The sequence below is a fragment of the Podarcis liolepis genome (assembly GCF_965112155.1).
Source record: "Podarcis liolepis genome assembly, chromosome: 8".
Taxonomy (NCBI): domain Eukaryota; kingdom Metazoa; phylum Chordata; class Lepidosauria; order Squamata; family Lacertidae; genus Podarcis; species Podarcis liolepis.
In genome coordinates this window covers 48,521,684-48,535,877 of record NC_139560.1, presented here as the reverse complement: position 1 = coordinate 48,535,877, position 14,194 = coordinate 48,521,684, and the positions used below count along the sequence as shown (strand labels likewise).

At 38.4% G+C, this 14,194-nt stretch overlaps 1 protein-coding gene across 28 annotated transcripts in view; it reads right to left on the bottom strand.

Moving 5' to 3' along the window:
- PTPRM (protein tyrosine phosphatase receptor type M) overlaps positions 1-14,194 on the bottom strand; it is a 395,597-nt gene that overhangs the window by 171,436 nt on the left and 209,967 nt on the right. For all 28 annotated transcript variants that reach the window (XM_083518504.1, XM_083518498.1, XM_083518477.1 and 25 more), the window contains 4 exons: positions 6,635-6,943; positions 6,131-6,240; positions 2,585-2,786; positions 1,208-1,310 (listed from right to left, as the gene is read on the bottom strand). In XM_083518504.1, coding sequence (XP_083374630.1) covers positions 1,208-1,310; positions 2,585-2,786; positions 6,131-6,240; positions 6,635-6,943 — 724 coding nt within the window. The remainder of the gene's footprint in view (positions 1-1,207; positions 1,311-2,584; positions 2,787-6,130; positions 6,241-6,634; positions 6,944-14,194) is intronic.

Below are 14,194 nucleotides of genomic sequence, written 5' to 3'. Positions count from 1 at the left end.
TCCAAACATAAATTGCTAATTAGCAAAGAAGAAACACAATACAGCTGGGCAGTGATTCTGGATTGATGTTTCCTTCTCCTTACTATGGCAATGTGAACTTTAGCTGTGTGGCGTCCTGAATACCATCTGGTAATTTTACTTGACGTCAAAAAGACAAATGAGCATATCTAGAGCTTGAGTACACATAATTGGCACATGTATTGACTCTGGCAAATGACAACTATTTTATTTCCTTTTCTGTAAGTATTTACATGGATCTTCTACTTGATAATGAAAAGCAAGTTGGAAACTGCTTAATTACTACTTAAATAAATAAATAAATAAATAAATAAATAAATAACCAACCAACCAACCAACCAACCAACCTCCCCTACAACCTCCCCTTTGGATTGAGGGCACACTGGGAGTATGTGAGTGGAAGGACGAGAGGAACACTTGTTGTGCAAATGGAAGTCTGTTCTGCTCGTATATAGACACTGTTATAGAGAAACTTAATCATTATTTTGACTTTGCAAAATGCTTGATGTATTTATTTTGCTGTAACCCTTACACAAAGCCTATAATACAAGTTGATATTATTATCCCCATTTTGACGAGAGGCTGGCTTACCCAAGAACATAGTGAATTTGTCACAAAGGTGAGAACAAGAATATACTGATTCATAGCTCAGCCTCTTAGTCACCATGCTACATTAGTTCCCAAGCGAAGTAGCTGTAAATTCTGGACTAGCAAGATTTTTGTTTTGTTTTGTTACAAGTATATATATTTTTCCTTTCTGTCTTGATGATGACAGATTTTAGTTTTTAAATCTCCTAAATTGTCTCAGCTGATTACCTGAAATAATGACGATTAAGCCCACAGGAGTTCTTATTGAAAACATAGTAGTAGAGGATAAAAATAATGATGTACCCTTGAACTCATAACACTGCAGTAAGCAATTACCTTATAGAAGAAGCCACCCACACAACAACATTGCAGCTTTGTTCCTTATTTTCAAAGACTAAGCTTTGAAATCCTCTACACAATTCCTAAACACTCCATATCAAAGGACTTTCTTTCTTGTTCCTTATTTAATTGAATTAGAGATAACACAAATATGGATTTAAACACAGATTGCTGACTTAGAAAAAAAAGTCACCAGAAAACACTGTCAATAAATTAGTAGATTTAATTTTAATTTTGTAAAGATTCCCCAATACCATCATACCTGACTGGAGCGCCTCTGCTCTGTGCAGGTTTCAGTGTAACAGTTACAGTACTGTCTGTCTGATTTAAAGGAGTTTCCAGTTCATAAGGTGGCATAGACGGTGCTAGAAAAACAAGAACAGAGGAAGCAGACTTCTTTAATGTGTAGCTTTTCTATGATCTTTAAAATCTTGTTTCAAAAAACCTTCTCAAGGGCAGATACTATTTTAGAGCAGTCCTTCTGTGCACAAACTATGATAAAATAATTGCTATGCTTTTAGTTAATAGGGTAGCCCATCAATAATAAGTTAAGCTATAAACTGGTACATATTGTACCTTTATTAGGGCATTTTTCTGCTGACTGAACACTCAAAGCGTAAGTTCGTGTGTAATATTAGTCTCGTGAACTGCAGCAAGTTTTATATCATGGATTACTGCGTTGGTCTGCTATGCAACAAAATAAACTAAATATGGTATTCAATTATTACCATTGTCTTATTAACAGCCTTTCCCACCAGATTTTTATCATCCTTACTGTATCACCATAACTAGATAATGAATGAAGACATAAGTAACCAAGATCACCCAGTTAGCTTGTGGCTAAGTTGCAATTTGAACCTGGATCTGACATGCCATAACCAACTAGTGCAGGGTCTCCCAAACTTGGGTCTCCAACTGCTCTTGGACTACAACTCCCATCATCCCTAGCTAGCAGGAGGACCAGCGGTCAGCTAGCTGGAGACCCATGTTTGGGAAACCTTGAACTAGTATATCTGCTGCACTACACTAGGCCATCATGTAAAAGCAACCACATTTGAACTTACTAATCAGTATAGCATGAGACTTCTAGATGCTAATGAGTGTTTGGTTTGGCCTGTAAGGAGGTCTAAGAAGAAAGACAAAGAAGACGTGACTATTGTTTGGTAAATCTGAAAGATATGAAAGATGGGAATCTGAACTGACCCATCTCTGACTTGCAGCTACTAGCCCTTTCAGCAACAGGGGTAGAAGAGTGAACTACACCAAACAGTGGTGCATACTACTCTCAGGCCAACTTGCAATTGGGTGAAAAGCAATGGATTACATTGCAGGGTTGCTTTACAAATGTCCCAAGTTTAACCTTCTTAAGGTGCATAAAAGCAATATATCCCCAAATAGGTTTGTGGATTGAGGGATATATATATATATAGGCTTTTTAACAGAAAATGTTTAAATGCCATTTTTTTAACAGAGGTTTTTATGAATCTTCAAGAAATTATAAACACAACATTTAAATTGTTCAGAAAAGACAGGTATTTTACACTGCACCCATACTATATAACTGCTGCAAAATTATATGTAAATTAATGTGATGGTTATCTAGTTCAAATCATAAATGTTGTTTGTCTTTAACTAATACCTGAGATCTTTGTGGTGAACTGACTTGTAACAGGAAGCCCAAAGCCTTTGGCTGTACTGGCTCTTATTGTGAACGAGTAAGTAGTCCCAGGATACAACCCAAAAAATAAGTAGTGTGTTTCATTCCCATGCTTTAAAACACGTCCACTTTGGTTGGATAAATCTATTTCTGGGTCAAAGGAGCTGACAGCCTTGTAGGTGATCTACAAAAGAAAAACAAAGTTATAAAATATCTTCAGCAGTTGTACAAAGATTGCATTTTTATCCAATAAACCCTTCTGATGTGTGCACTGTCAGACATTTTATGATAAGTTATCTTACTCCCTTATATGCTTCAAATCCGGAATCCAATGAAGGAACACAGGCTCAGACAAAACTGTTATGAGTTATCACTTTTATAGATACAGGGACTTAGAGGCACCTAGATGACAACTATAACGGCTATGATTCAGACTTAAGCTAATACCTTTAATTCATTGGTTTTCATGTTGTAATTCTTTTAGGAGGAAGTGCATTAATGTTGGTCTTGCACAAAAAATACAAATAAACATTGACTTAAACCGACAAGAGTTATAGGCACGTTTTTTAGTAGCCTGCCCCAAATTTCTGCTTCTACTAAAAAGTGTTCTCTGCTTGTAATAAGGTGAAATTCAAGCAAATTCTCTATAAAGGACACAATGTTGCTATTATGATAACGATGACAATAATTATTATAACAGAAACAACATGGAAAGAGCTTTACTTGGAACTCTGAAGAGTAGGACAATTCTAGGACGTTCTTCTAAAACCGTAGAGTACTAATGACCACATTTTCTCCCCATTTGAAGAAATCTCATGTCTTATTCAACATTTATTTTAAAAAAATGATTACAATGCAATATCTGGATGGTGTTCTTAGTTGTATGTGGCTTGCTTTTGCTCTCTTCTGTGACACTTTTAGGCTGCAATTCAAACCACACTTTACCTATGACTAAGTCCCATTAAATTGGAACTAAGTATCCCAGAGTATTTAATATCCCAAGTGCTTTGAAGTAAATATCATCCTCACAACACAGCATGGTAGGTCTTTAATACTGCAGTTTTAAAGATCAGAACACATGGTATTGCAACTTGAATCACACAAGCACTACTGAAACCAATTCTGCATAGGTCAATTACAGGTTAAATTAACTTCAACTCAGCACTGACCCTGTGTAAGCTCTTAATTTACAGAAGCTCTCAGTTTTGACCTCTGAGATTATAAAAGGTTACTAGCAAAGTGGAAATTTAATTCAGAATAGAGTATAGGTTTTAAAAGACAATACACAATGTTTTTGGATGCCACACAAATGAGTTTCATGCTTGAAACAATGTGGATTCCTGTGGACTGAGCAATAGTGGCACTCATCAATAGGATTTTTAACCCACAGTTGCTGTGTTACAGTTAGCTTCCTGAATTGTTGCCACCACTTCAGAGCCACTAAATCAATAAATGTGGCCCTAGTTCACCTATGTTTCTGTTTCTCTCCTCCTTATTTCCCTTCTATGGTGGAAACCTCCACATGTTTATGGGGCTGGTTCACTGATGCCTTGGTGGGACAACTACATGCCAGGAACATGCAACGTAGGTCAATGTGCTTCTCTGTGCCATCATGCACAAGGGCTTTTATATGGGAAGGGTCAACATAGTCTTATGGTGAAATATTTCACTTCAGAACATATACCTGTTGTGTTAAGTACAGTAATCAACATGTTTTTAGTACCAACACTCAGGTATTCAGATGGATGTGATTACAGTGGTACCTCGGGTTAAGAACTTAATTAGTTCTGGAGGTCCGTTCTTAACCTGAAACTGTTCTTAACCTGAAGCACCACGTTAGCTAATGGGGCCTCCTGCTGCTGCTTCCTCCTGCACTCCATTGTCTCACAGAATCACAGACTTGCAGAGTTAGAAGGGACCACAAGGATAATCTAGCCTGACCCCTTGCAATGCATAAGTCTTTCACCCAGTGTGGGGCTCGAATCCACAACTCTGAGATTAAGAGTCTCATGCTTACTGAAAATTCTTACCAAATGCAAGCACGAGTGGCTTTAACGCCACCTTTTTTTGTCTTTTCCCACTGTTTACAATCTACCTTGATAAAGAGTTCCGGAGAACATAAAAGCTACAACCCTATAGAAAGAATATAAACCAAGCCTCTGAAAAAGAAAATACAGAGCAGTTTTGAGACTATGATGAGACGTGCGGGGAAAAGATGGCACAGATAATCATTGTCTGAAGCATGGGCTGGTTTGTAGCCCAGGTCCAAACACATTCATCATTTTGTATCAGACTACACATAAACACCAAAAACACCACAAAGAAGGGGATGATGGGAGAGGAAGACACCTCCTTTCAGTTCTTTGAAAGGCCTTACGTGGCCAAATATAAAAAACAAATGACAAGACCAATCATCTTCTGATTACTTATGAAACTGCAATTAGTTAAACTAGTTAGTTTCCATAATACATATCTTTTCATAATAAATTATCCTTTCACAACTATTTCAACAGCAAGACAGCACTAAAAGCTTAATAATACCAAATTAGATATTTTACTTTTCTTTTATGTCTTGGGGCCAAGCATTTCAACAATGCTTTCTGAAAATGAAAGGAAAGAATAAATATAAGGGTAGTTTAGTCAGGTGAGATGTTTGACAGTGATTATGGTCCAACAGCATAATAAATGAATTCCTTTGTTAATATTTTTGAAAGATATTTAGGGCCAGGTTCCCTATAGCACGGAATGCTGGGATTTGTATGTAAAACTAACAACATATAATTTTGTTGAAATTGCGTTTTTAAAAGCTAGTGTGTTTCATTTAATGGGACCTGCTTGTTCTTATTACAAAAGGTTTGCAGAAATTCAGCAGTATTCAGTATTACATTCTCACTCCTGTTTTTACTCCTGAGTTATAGCCTAGTGGATACTTTTAGTAGCATTCAAATACTAATCTACATAACTAGACTGGATATTACAGGCTTTAAAAATGCAGTGATTTACTAATAACAGAGTGTTGTCTTATACTAGCCAAAATTTATTACATGAGGGAATTGTGGGGCGTGGGGACACTGGGGGTGGGAAGGAAGGAAAGACATGTGATACATAAGCAGTATAACACTGCAAATTTATTTCGACCTTCAGTTATGAAAGGTACTGACCCCCTCTTTCTCTTACAAGATGGAAGATTTAGGACAGTACTTCACGCAACACTTGGAGAACCACTATGGAAGATGTTCCCACAGGAGGCAGCAATGGCTACCAAATTGGATAGCTTTGAAACAGAATTAGACAAATTCATGAGGTGTAGACTATCACTGGCTATTGGGCGCAATGGCTATGCTCCGCCCCGACAGCTGGAGGCAGCAATGCTTCTGTATACCAGTTGCTGGAAATCATGGGGTGGGGAGAGTGCTCTTGTGCTCAAATCCTGCTTGCTGGTTTGCCACAGGCAACTGTTCAGCCACTGTGAGAAGAGCATGCTGAACTAGATTACACCAAGAATGCAGGGCAAGTGGTTTTACATACCTCATATAGGGTGATCACACCATATGTTTGCACTGGCTCCCTCCACTGAAGGAAGATTTTCTCCTCAAACATACTTCCCTGGATAGATTCAAGTGGTACAGGACTTGGAACTAATGCATTAAAAAAAAAGGATGTTTAGGAATATGTACTGTGAATTAGAATGTTGCATTTAGATTCTATCGCTTATAAGAACATGAGTTCCACACTGTAAATACTGCATTCAGGTTTTTAAACAGTAATGGCTTATGCACTGGCCATGCTAGATCCAACCCATAAAATATGTGTTTGTGTGTAACCCTGCAAACTACATTTCACTCATTTGTCCCTGACAATCATGTCAGTCCTCAGTATCCTTCATCTTTATGCTTCCTTTATCCAACAAATCCTCAACACACTTTTATGCAGTTATGCATATGTCTTATATGGTTTTTGCTGGACTGCATAAGCACCCCGAAAATCATGTCTATGCATATTAATGCATTCAGCAAACCATTAAAAACTCACCGTCTTCATCCGTTTGTACCACAATTTCTTGGCTTTCTTTTCGTCCTTCAGGATTCATAAGAACCAGTTTGACACTGACATTAGTATATGGGGACAGATTAGTAATGGTATGCTGAGGGTGCGAATTGTCTGTGTCCCAGCTCACTTCTTCTCTGACTTGTTCTTGTCCACTAGCTTGGTAGCGGTAATGGACGGTGATATTGTACCTATGGCAACGAGTGACATTGTAGCCAAACGGCTCCCAGGTGATGGTGATTTGCCGGGATTTGATATCGACAACTTCTAGTTTTCTTGGACCACGCATAGGATCTGTAAAAATTAAGACATGCATTTTCATACAAGTGCTTGTATCTGATGTATGGTAGTGAAAATAAATACTGTTAAGATATTTTTAAGAAGTATAGGGAAGGAGAAAAGAACATAGGTTCTGATCTACAGAGTCTGTGCTTGGATGCTGGCTTGCACCTGTATATGAATAGTGGCTGGACAGATGACTGACACTGTCAGTGTTAATGATACTGGCAGTTTGTTGGAAGAAGGAGTTTAGTCCCAGTCCTCCGTCAACATGTGTTACAAAATGTCTTAACAGGCTTGAAACAGCTCCTTTTATGAATGCAAAGCAAACAGTGTACCAATAATAGAATTGTAGAGTTGGAAAGGAGCCCATGGCCAACCTCATGCAATGCAGGAATCTCAGCTAAAGAAGCTATGACAAGTGGCCATCCAGCCTCTGCTTTAAAAACATCCCAAGGAAGGAGACTCAGGCACCTTCCGGAGCCCCTTCCACTGTTAAGCAGCCCTTACTGTCAGAAAGTTCTTCCTGGTGTTTAGTCAGAATCTCCTTTCTTGTAACATGAAGCAACTGGTTCAGTAACTACCCTCAGTGGCAGGAGAAAACTAGTTTGCTGCATCTTCCATGTGATAGGCCTTTAGATATTTGAAAATGGCTATCATATATCTCCTCTTTTCCAGGCTAAACATCCCCAACTCCCTCAACCATATCTCATGAGGCTTGGTTTCTAGACCCTTGATAATTTTGGTTGCCCTACTCTGCACACCCTCCAGCTTGTCAGTATCCTTACATTGCAGTGCCCAGAACTAGACACAGTACTCCAGGTGTGGTCTGACCAAGGTAGAACAGAGCAGGACGATGATTTCCCTTGATTGGGACACTATACTTCTGTTGATCCACCTTAAAATAGAATTAGCTTTTTTTGGTGCTGCATCCCACTGTTGACTTATATAAAGCTTGTGGTCTACCAAGCCCCCTAGATCCTTTTCATATGTACTACTGGCAAGCCAGATGTCCTTAACAAGACACCTTAACATTTTTCTGCAGGCTCAAATCCAACAGCAGACAGACAGCAACAAAAGCTGTTTAGCTTTACTATAACAAAGTCATAGTTTGTGGTGAGAACAGTTGTATAACTAGGGATGCAATTTTTAAAAAATACAGTTCACATTTAAAGGTGAATAATTCATATTTCAACATGTCTTTCCTAAACAATATGAGAACCAAATCAACATCCTTTGAAAATCACACTCATCTGAATTTTCTGATGCAGCTCTGCAACCAATGTTAACAAAAATGCATACATAACAGGGAAGTGTACATTAAAAAAAATATATATCAATATATTTGTGAAAATAACATGAAAAAATAATAACATGTATATTAGGGTCAACTGCTTGCAAAAGCATGCACATTAGTCAAAGCTGCACACAAAGATGTAGTTATTGGGAGAAATTCACAGTAAAATACTGATGAATTTTCAGGGAGATTTTTTTTGAAAAAACTTATTTTGCAAATTGCTGCAGAAATGTTATGAGCGGAATTTGAGTTTGGAAAAATGAGAACCAGAACAAAACAAAACTGATGGGTCCTTCCATTCCCGGTTATGTGCCTAGAGACCTGACCCCAAACTACTGCCATGAAATGCAAAAGATTGTTTCTATCTATACTGTCCAAAGCAATAAGGGATCACAATTGGAAACTCGAGAAAAAACTTCCATCATATTATATTACGGGTTCCTTACATATCTGTTAAAAGAAGTCTGTCATCAGTTTAGCTATTATACAAATTTAGCTGTAATCTGATTTTTATTTCATATGAGAGTCCTCAACAAGATAAAAGACAATGAGTAGTTTTATCTACTGCTTCGCTTGTTGAAATGCCAAGAAGAGTTTTAATGAGCTAGAAATCTCTTATGCATAAACAGATTAATATGCATCTGCCGGCTCATGTTTATTAATCAACATGTCTTAACCAAGAATGTTCTAAACACTTGCCACAAGATTCCATCACTTCTGGCTTCTAATAATTCCCTGCAAGCTTGCAACATTGTTCAAAGATATTTTGCATTTTATCTTAAGTTTGCAGGAAAAGGCACTAAAATCACAAACTATATAGCCTTCAAACCCATGGTTCATGCTTTTATTAAGAGTCTCACTGTTCTAATTACATCAAACTTTTTGACCACAGGCCCTTTTAAACTTCTGCTGTCCATTCTGGCTCTCACTTATCCATTGCAAGCAAGCCATCGGTTTTGCAGATGTTTACAGAAATCCTAGCACCTAGTACTTGATGGCAGAAAATCTATGGAAGAGCAGACTCATACATGAGAGTACCTCCATCTTCATCTTATCCCTATCACCTCTATTCTTCTGCCTGACTCTGATGCCCTTTACTCACCTACCAAGCCTAAAAACAAGATTTCATGAAAATACTGGTTCTGATCACTAGTTCTGATTCATTCAAAGTGCAGAAGAATTTCTACAGCAGCTCATGCCCTATGAGAGAATGGTAGTGTCCCTGTGGTGTTTGAAGCGTGCCTGAAGACAGTCATGTTGTGTAGGCCGTGGGCAAAGAGATGGGCAAGGGACATGGGTCAGACACACAGTGAAATGTGGAGAAGGGGCTCTTTCTTGGATGCTCGTTCTCTGTGGTTACCAGTAGACCGAGGAAGAGAATGATGCTGCATGGGCTGGCATTAGATGCTAGAGATATGAGATTAGCACTGCCAACCTGCCTGTGGTGTCTAATGGAGATGTATGTGAAGGAGTTGTTTATTGAAGTAGGTGCAGGCTCTTTGTTCTGGGAGGCTGGAAAAGGGTGAGGAGTTGTAAGGACTTGCCTTGCTACTCTAAGCACTAAGCCAAAGGAACTGAACTGCTTTCCCCTCTTATTGTTACCTGAACATCCCCATAGTCCCAGCACTTCTTATGGATGTCTCATAACCTCCCCCAGGATAACCTAACATATAAATTTGCACCAATCCAGATATCCATGCACACTCAGAGATACACTCGCAAATCTTTTGTACATGGCTTACCCCATTACTTTCAATAGATTTATGTGTTCAAAACAATTCTGTTTCTTCCATTGAAATGAATAAAATCCATACAGGTAAGAATAATCTGCATGCATATTAAACATCTTGAGCTCACATGAGCTTGCAGTACCAAGCCAAACACCTCCCACTTTCATTCGTGCTTCATATTTTTATTTGCTGCCATAGAATTGCTTAGTTTTGTTCGGCTAAAAAAGAAGAAGTTTCCATTGGTTAACTAATGAACCCTAGCAATATCCTTAATCCACAGAAGGTGACTTTTTTTTTAAAAAAAGATGGAATTCACTAAAGGCGTATTCTTCCATTTTGTAACTGAAATATGTGGTTCAAATCCTTAGTTTGTCACTGATTTATATGGGGTTGCATAAATAGTCTTTACTCCAGATGAATGATTCCTGCCCCGCACAGTCTACTATTCAAGTACTTTCCAGACTCAGACTTGCTTAGTTTTAGCAAGGTTTCTGTATCGTGAGCCTTCCAACCATATCATTGGAATCAAAGTAATATGGATAACACTTAACATCTGTGATGTGCTTTCACGTGCTCAAAGCACTTTCACATGCATTATTTAATTTTAATTCTTACAACAACTTTGTTATCCCATATTGCAGGAATGTATTGACTGGGATAAAGTACTTTGCCAAAGACAGACTAGTGAATTGCCTAAAATCACCTAGCGAGACAGAGGTGATGTCAGAACTAGGGATTACCTGATTTGAAGATAAGTCTCTGAACCACAATACTACACCCAGCTCTTAATAAAAAAATGTCCCAATGAGACAATGAAATTTTCAAGAAACACCAAAAAGTCATTTATGAGCAATTTCTAATTTTAAAAGAAGTGTGTGTCTGTGTGGCAGGGAATAAGCTAGAGATCTCCTGAGAAATAAGCTGTTTCCACAGTATAGCGTCATAGTTAAGCCCAATTGTTCGATGTTTCTGATAGAACCACAAAGACTACAGCAAAACTTTGCAAAGCAGAAACCCTAATGCAATATTTGTTTGCATCAGGTAATGCTAATTATTCTCTGCATGCAGTGGGCCAATGCCTCAAAATAATCAAGCTTTAATGATTTATCAGCTTAGTAACAAGGAAAGTGCAATTTAGCAGTGCTAATCACAATGCAGACCACATTCATTAGGCTTGGGGGGGGGGGGGAACAGTCCTGCCAAAAGCAGTTTACATGCCACAGCAACCATTTTGTATGCTACACATAAATCTCACAGGCTTTGGTAATAGGGTAATTAATTATGTTTTCAGAAACACCACATTTATTTTCTCCTCACTTGGTATAATTCGGGGGGGGGGGTGGGATTATAAAGATAAGACCCTTACCATTTTGCAACTGCGTGACAGTCACTGGACTGCAGCACGCCGACTTACTATAATTGGCCCTGAACGGTATGAATCATATGGCCAATCTGCGCCCAGTGGTTCATGGTAAGAGGGCAGGATTACTTCTCTAAAGAGAGCAACGTCTCTCATGCCTCAAGCTTAGTGCGATACTTCTTTGCGATTCCCCTGATAGTACCTGCAGCATTTTTCACACTGCTCTCTTTCTGCCAGTTCACGCTAGGTATCAAGCAGTGAAGTGAAGTCTGACAGTTGCGGCTCACGACCTTAGGGGCACCCAGTTCCAGCCCCTGGCACTCAAGCATCCCATTTAATCAGTAATCCCGGTGTCTTCGACATTCACCAGTGTTTTTCAGAGAATATAGAGCTAAAACTGACTGATAGGATCAATTTCCATTGCAGGTTCAATTCACAGCTAATTTCTCTGGAACTTCATACTTTACCTCCTATTACAGCTGCCTTGCTTTTTCAGAAACTCAATTTCAGAACCTGTGAGAGACGTTTAGGTGTAATTTTAGGATCCTGTCACTGATAATAAAAAACTTGAGATGGGAGCAATGAACATGCTGCAAGGGATTCTCCCCCACTTCCAGATGCCTTGTTCATCAAAGGTCGCAGATGCATTTTGAAACAGAATAATAATAATAATAATAATAATAATAATAATAATAATAATAATAATAATAATTTTATACCCCGCCCATCTGGCTGTGTTTCCCCAGCCACTCTGGGCGGCTCACAGCATATATTGAAACATAATAAAACATCAAACATTAAAAACTTCCCAATACAGGGCTGCCTTCAGATGTCTTCTAAAAGTTATGTAGTTCTTTATCTCCTTGACATCTGAAGGGTTGTTTTTTTATTTTATTATACAGTTCTTATGCAGTTGGATACAGAGCATTGCAAGGGAAGGTTGCCTTGGGCAATATGTGCTCAGGGGACCTCACCTTCATGTTAGTCCCTACTCTTCATCAGCACAGTTGCTGCTGGAGGTACACAACCGTGGCTGTTTGATTCAGAAAGCAGCCATCCTTATGAACAGCAGGGTTATATACACATAGAACAAAAATCAGTTCCACTTAAAGTTTGCTTTCTCAGTTAATCCTCCACATTTTTTCCAATAGTCAGAAAGTTAAGAATTGCTTTGGTAAAGTTAGGGTAAAAATAAAAAATCAGGAGTTACACACAAATTATAAGGTATCTGATAAACAGACTACATGCTCCATAATTGCATCTCCATACCAGAAAAGGTTTACCATGTTTAATTTCTGCCTGCCATGCAGCTATTAAAGGGGCAAGGCATCATTCACTCTATTCCTATACCTGTACTTTATTCCTATACCTTGCTACAAGCTGTTTCTCTTGGAAGAGAGGAAATCTGTTCAGCAGGGAAGATAAAAGGAATACCTTCCTTCTTATTCTTTAGCAATAGTTATTAAGTAAGAACACATCCTTAGCAACAGAGCATCTATGCATCTGACTTAGAAGGTTGCTGCCACTTTTTGCTTTCTAACTTTCTTTACAAATGCATGATTGACTATTTTTTTAAAATAAAGCTAAGAGTCTGAGCCTTCTGCTGTGGTGGTAGGGAAGGAAAGTGAAGATGAACTAGAAATCATTTTAAGTTCTACAGCAAAATTAACTTAATCCATCTTTAGATCACCTGGCAATTAGTTCAGAGATTTTTCAACTAGTTCAGTGAACTTTTCCCAACCAAACTAGTTAATTTCAGCCCTGAACAACATAAAGAACTAAAGATCTAAAGCTCAGCTAGTAGCAAAATTTCTACCAAATGGTGAGAATGTACATGGAATGGCCTTTCTAAATGGGGAGTCATTATTGATTATTTGCTTCCAGGTTTCTTCAGAATGGCAGTCTTTATGCTTTTGCTTGGTGTTGGCTGCTAGACACACAAACAGAACTAAAATGAGGGTCTATATTGGTGAGTTGACAGCCGCTGTCACAAAGGCACTAATCACTAAAGGAAGACAAAGTAATGATCTTCCCAATGCAGTGCTATTGGAAAAGGGCTTTTGTAGGGCTTTGCAGATTCTTCAACTATATTAAATTACTTTCTTTTTCCTCTTAGGTAATAGTGCCGGTCCTGCAAACTGAGGAATAGTAGGCTGAAACTTTGGATATGGACATTATGATTTATCCTAAAGAAGTGTCAATCAAAAGCTGAAACAGAACTGTAGAGTTGGAAGAGATCCCAAGGATCATCTAGTCCAACCTCCTGTAATGCAGGAATCTCAGCTCAAGCATCCATGAAAGATGACCATCCAACCTCTGCTTAAAAACCTCCAAGGAAGGAGAGTCCACTACCTTCCGAGGGAGTTTGTCCCATTGTCAAACAACTCTTACTATCAGAAAGTTCTTCCTGATACTTAGTCAGAATCTCCTTTATTGTAGCTTGAAGCCATTGGTTCCAGTCCTACCCTCCGGAGCAGAAGAAGGCAGGATAATTCATTCACTCCAATTTCTATTCTCCCATTTCCAGGATTATTATTGAGTAGAGAGATAACACCCCTATTCTAATATATGGATAGCAATTAAAGCTTTGAACCTACATTTTTGATCTGGATCTTTATCCTGGTATCCCTGGATTGTCCTTTTGCAAATAAAAGATCGCTGAATTGTGCGTCTCAAGTTTGATCAACTTGGCATACAAAACAAGGCTTTAAAGCTCACAATCCATTTCCACCCCAAACTGGGTCTTTAATGGTGGGGGAGTTGTAGATAGTGGATAACTAGTAGATGTAATTCATATCATGCAGAGATGTTAAAGATTAACATAGTGGACATTCTGCAGCCATTGCTCAATTAAATGGACTTGTATTTTTAACTGTTAC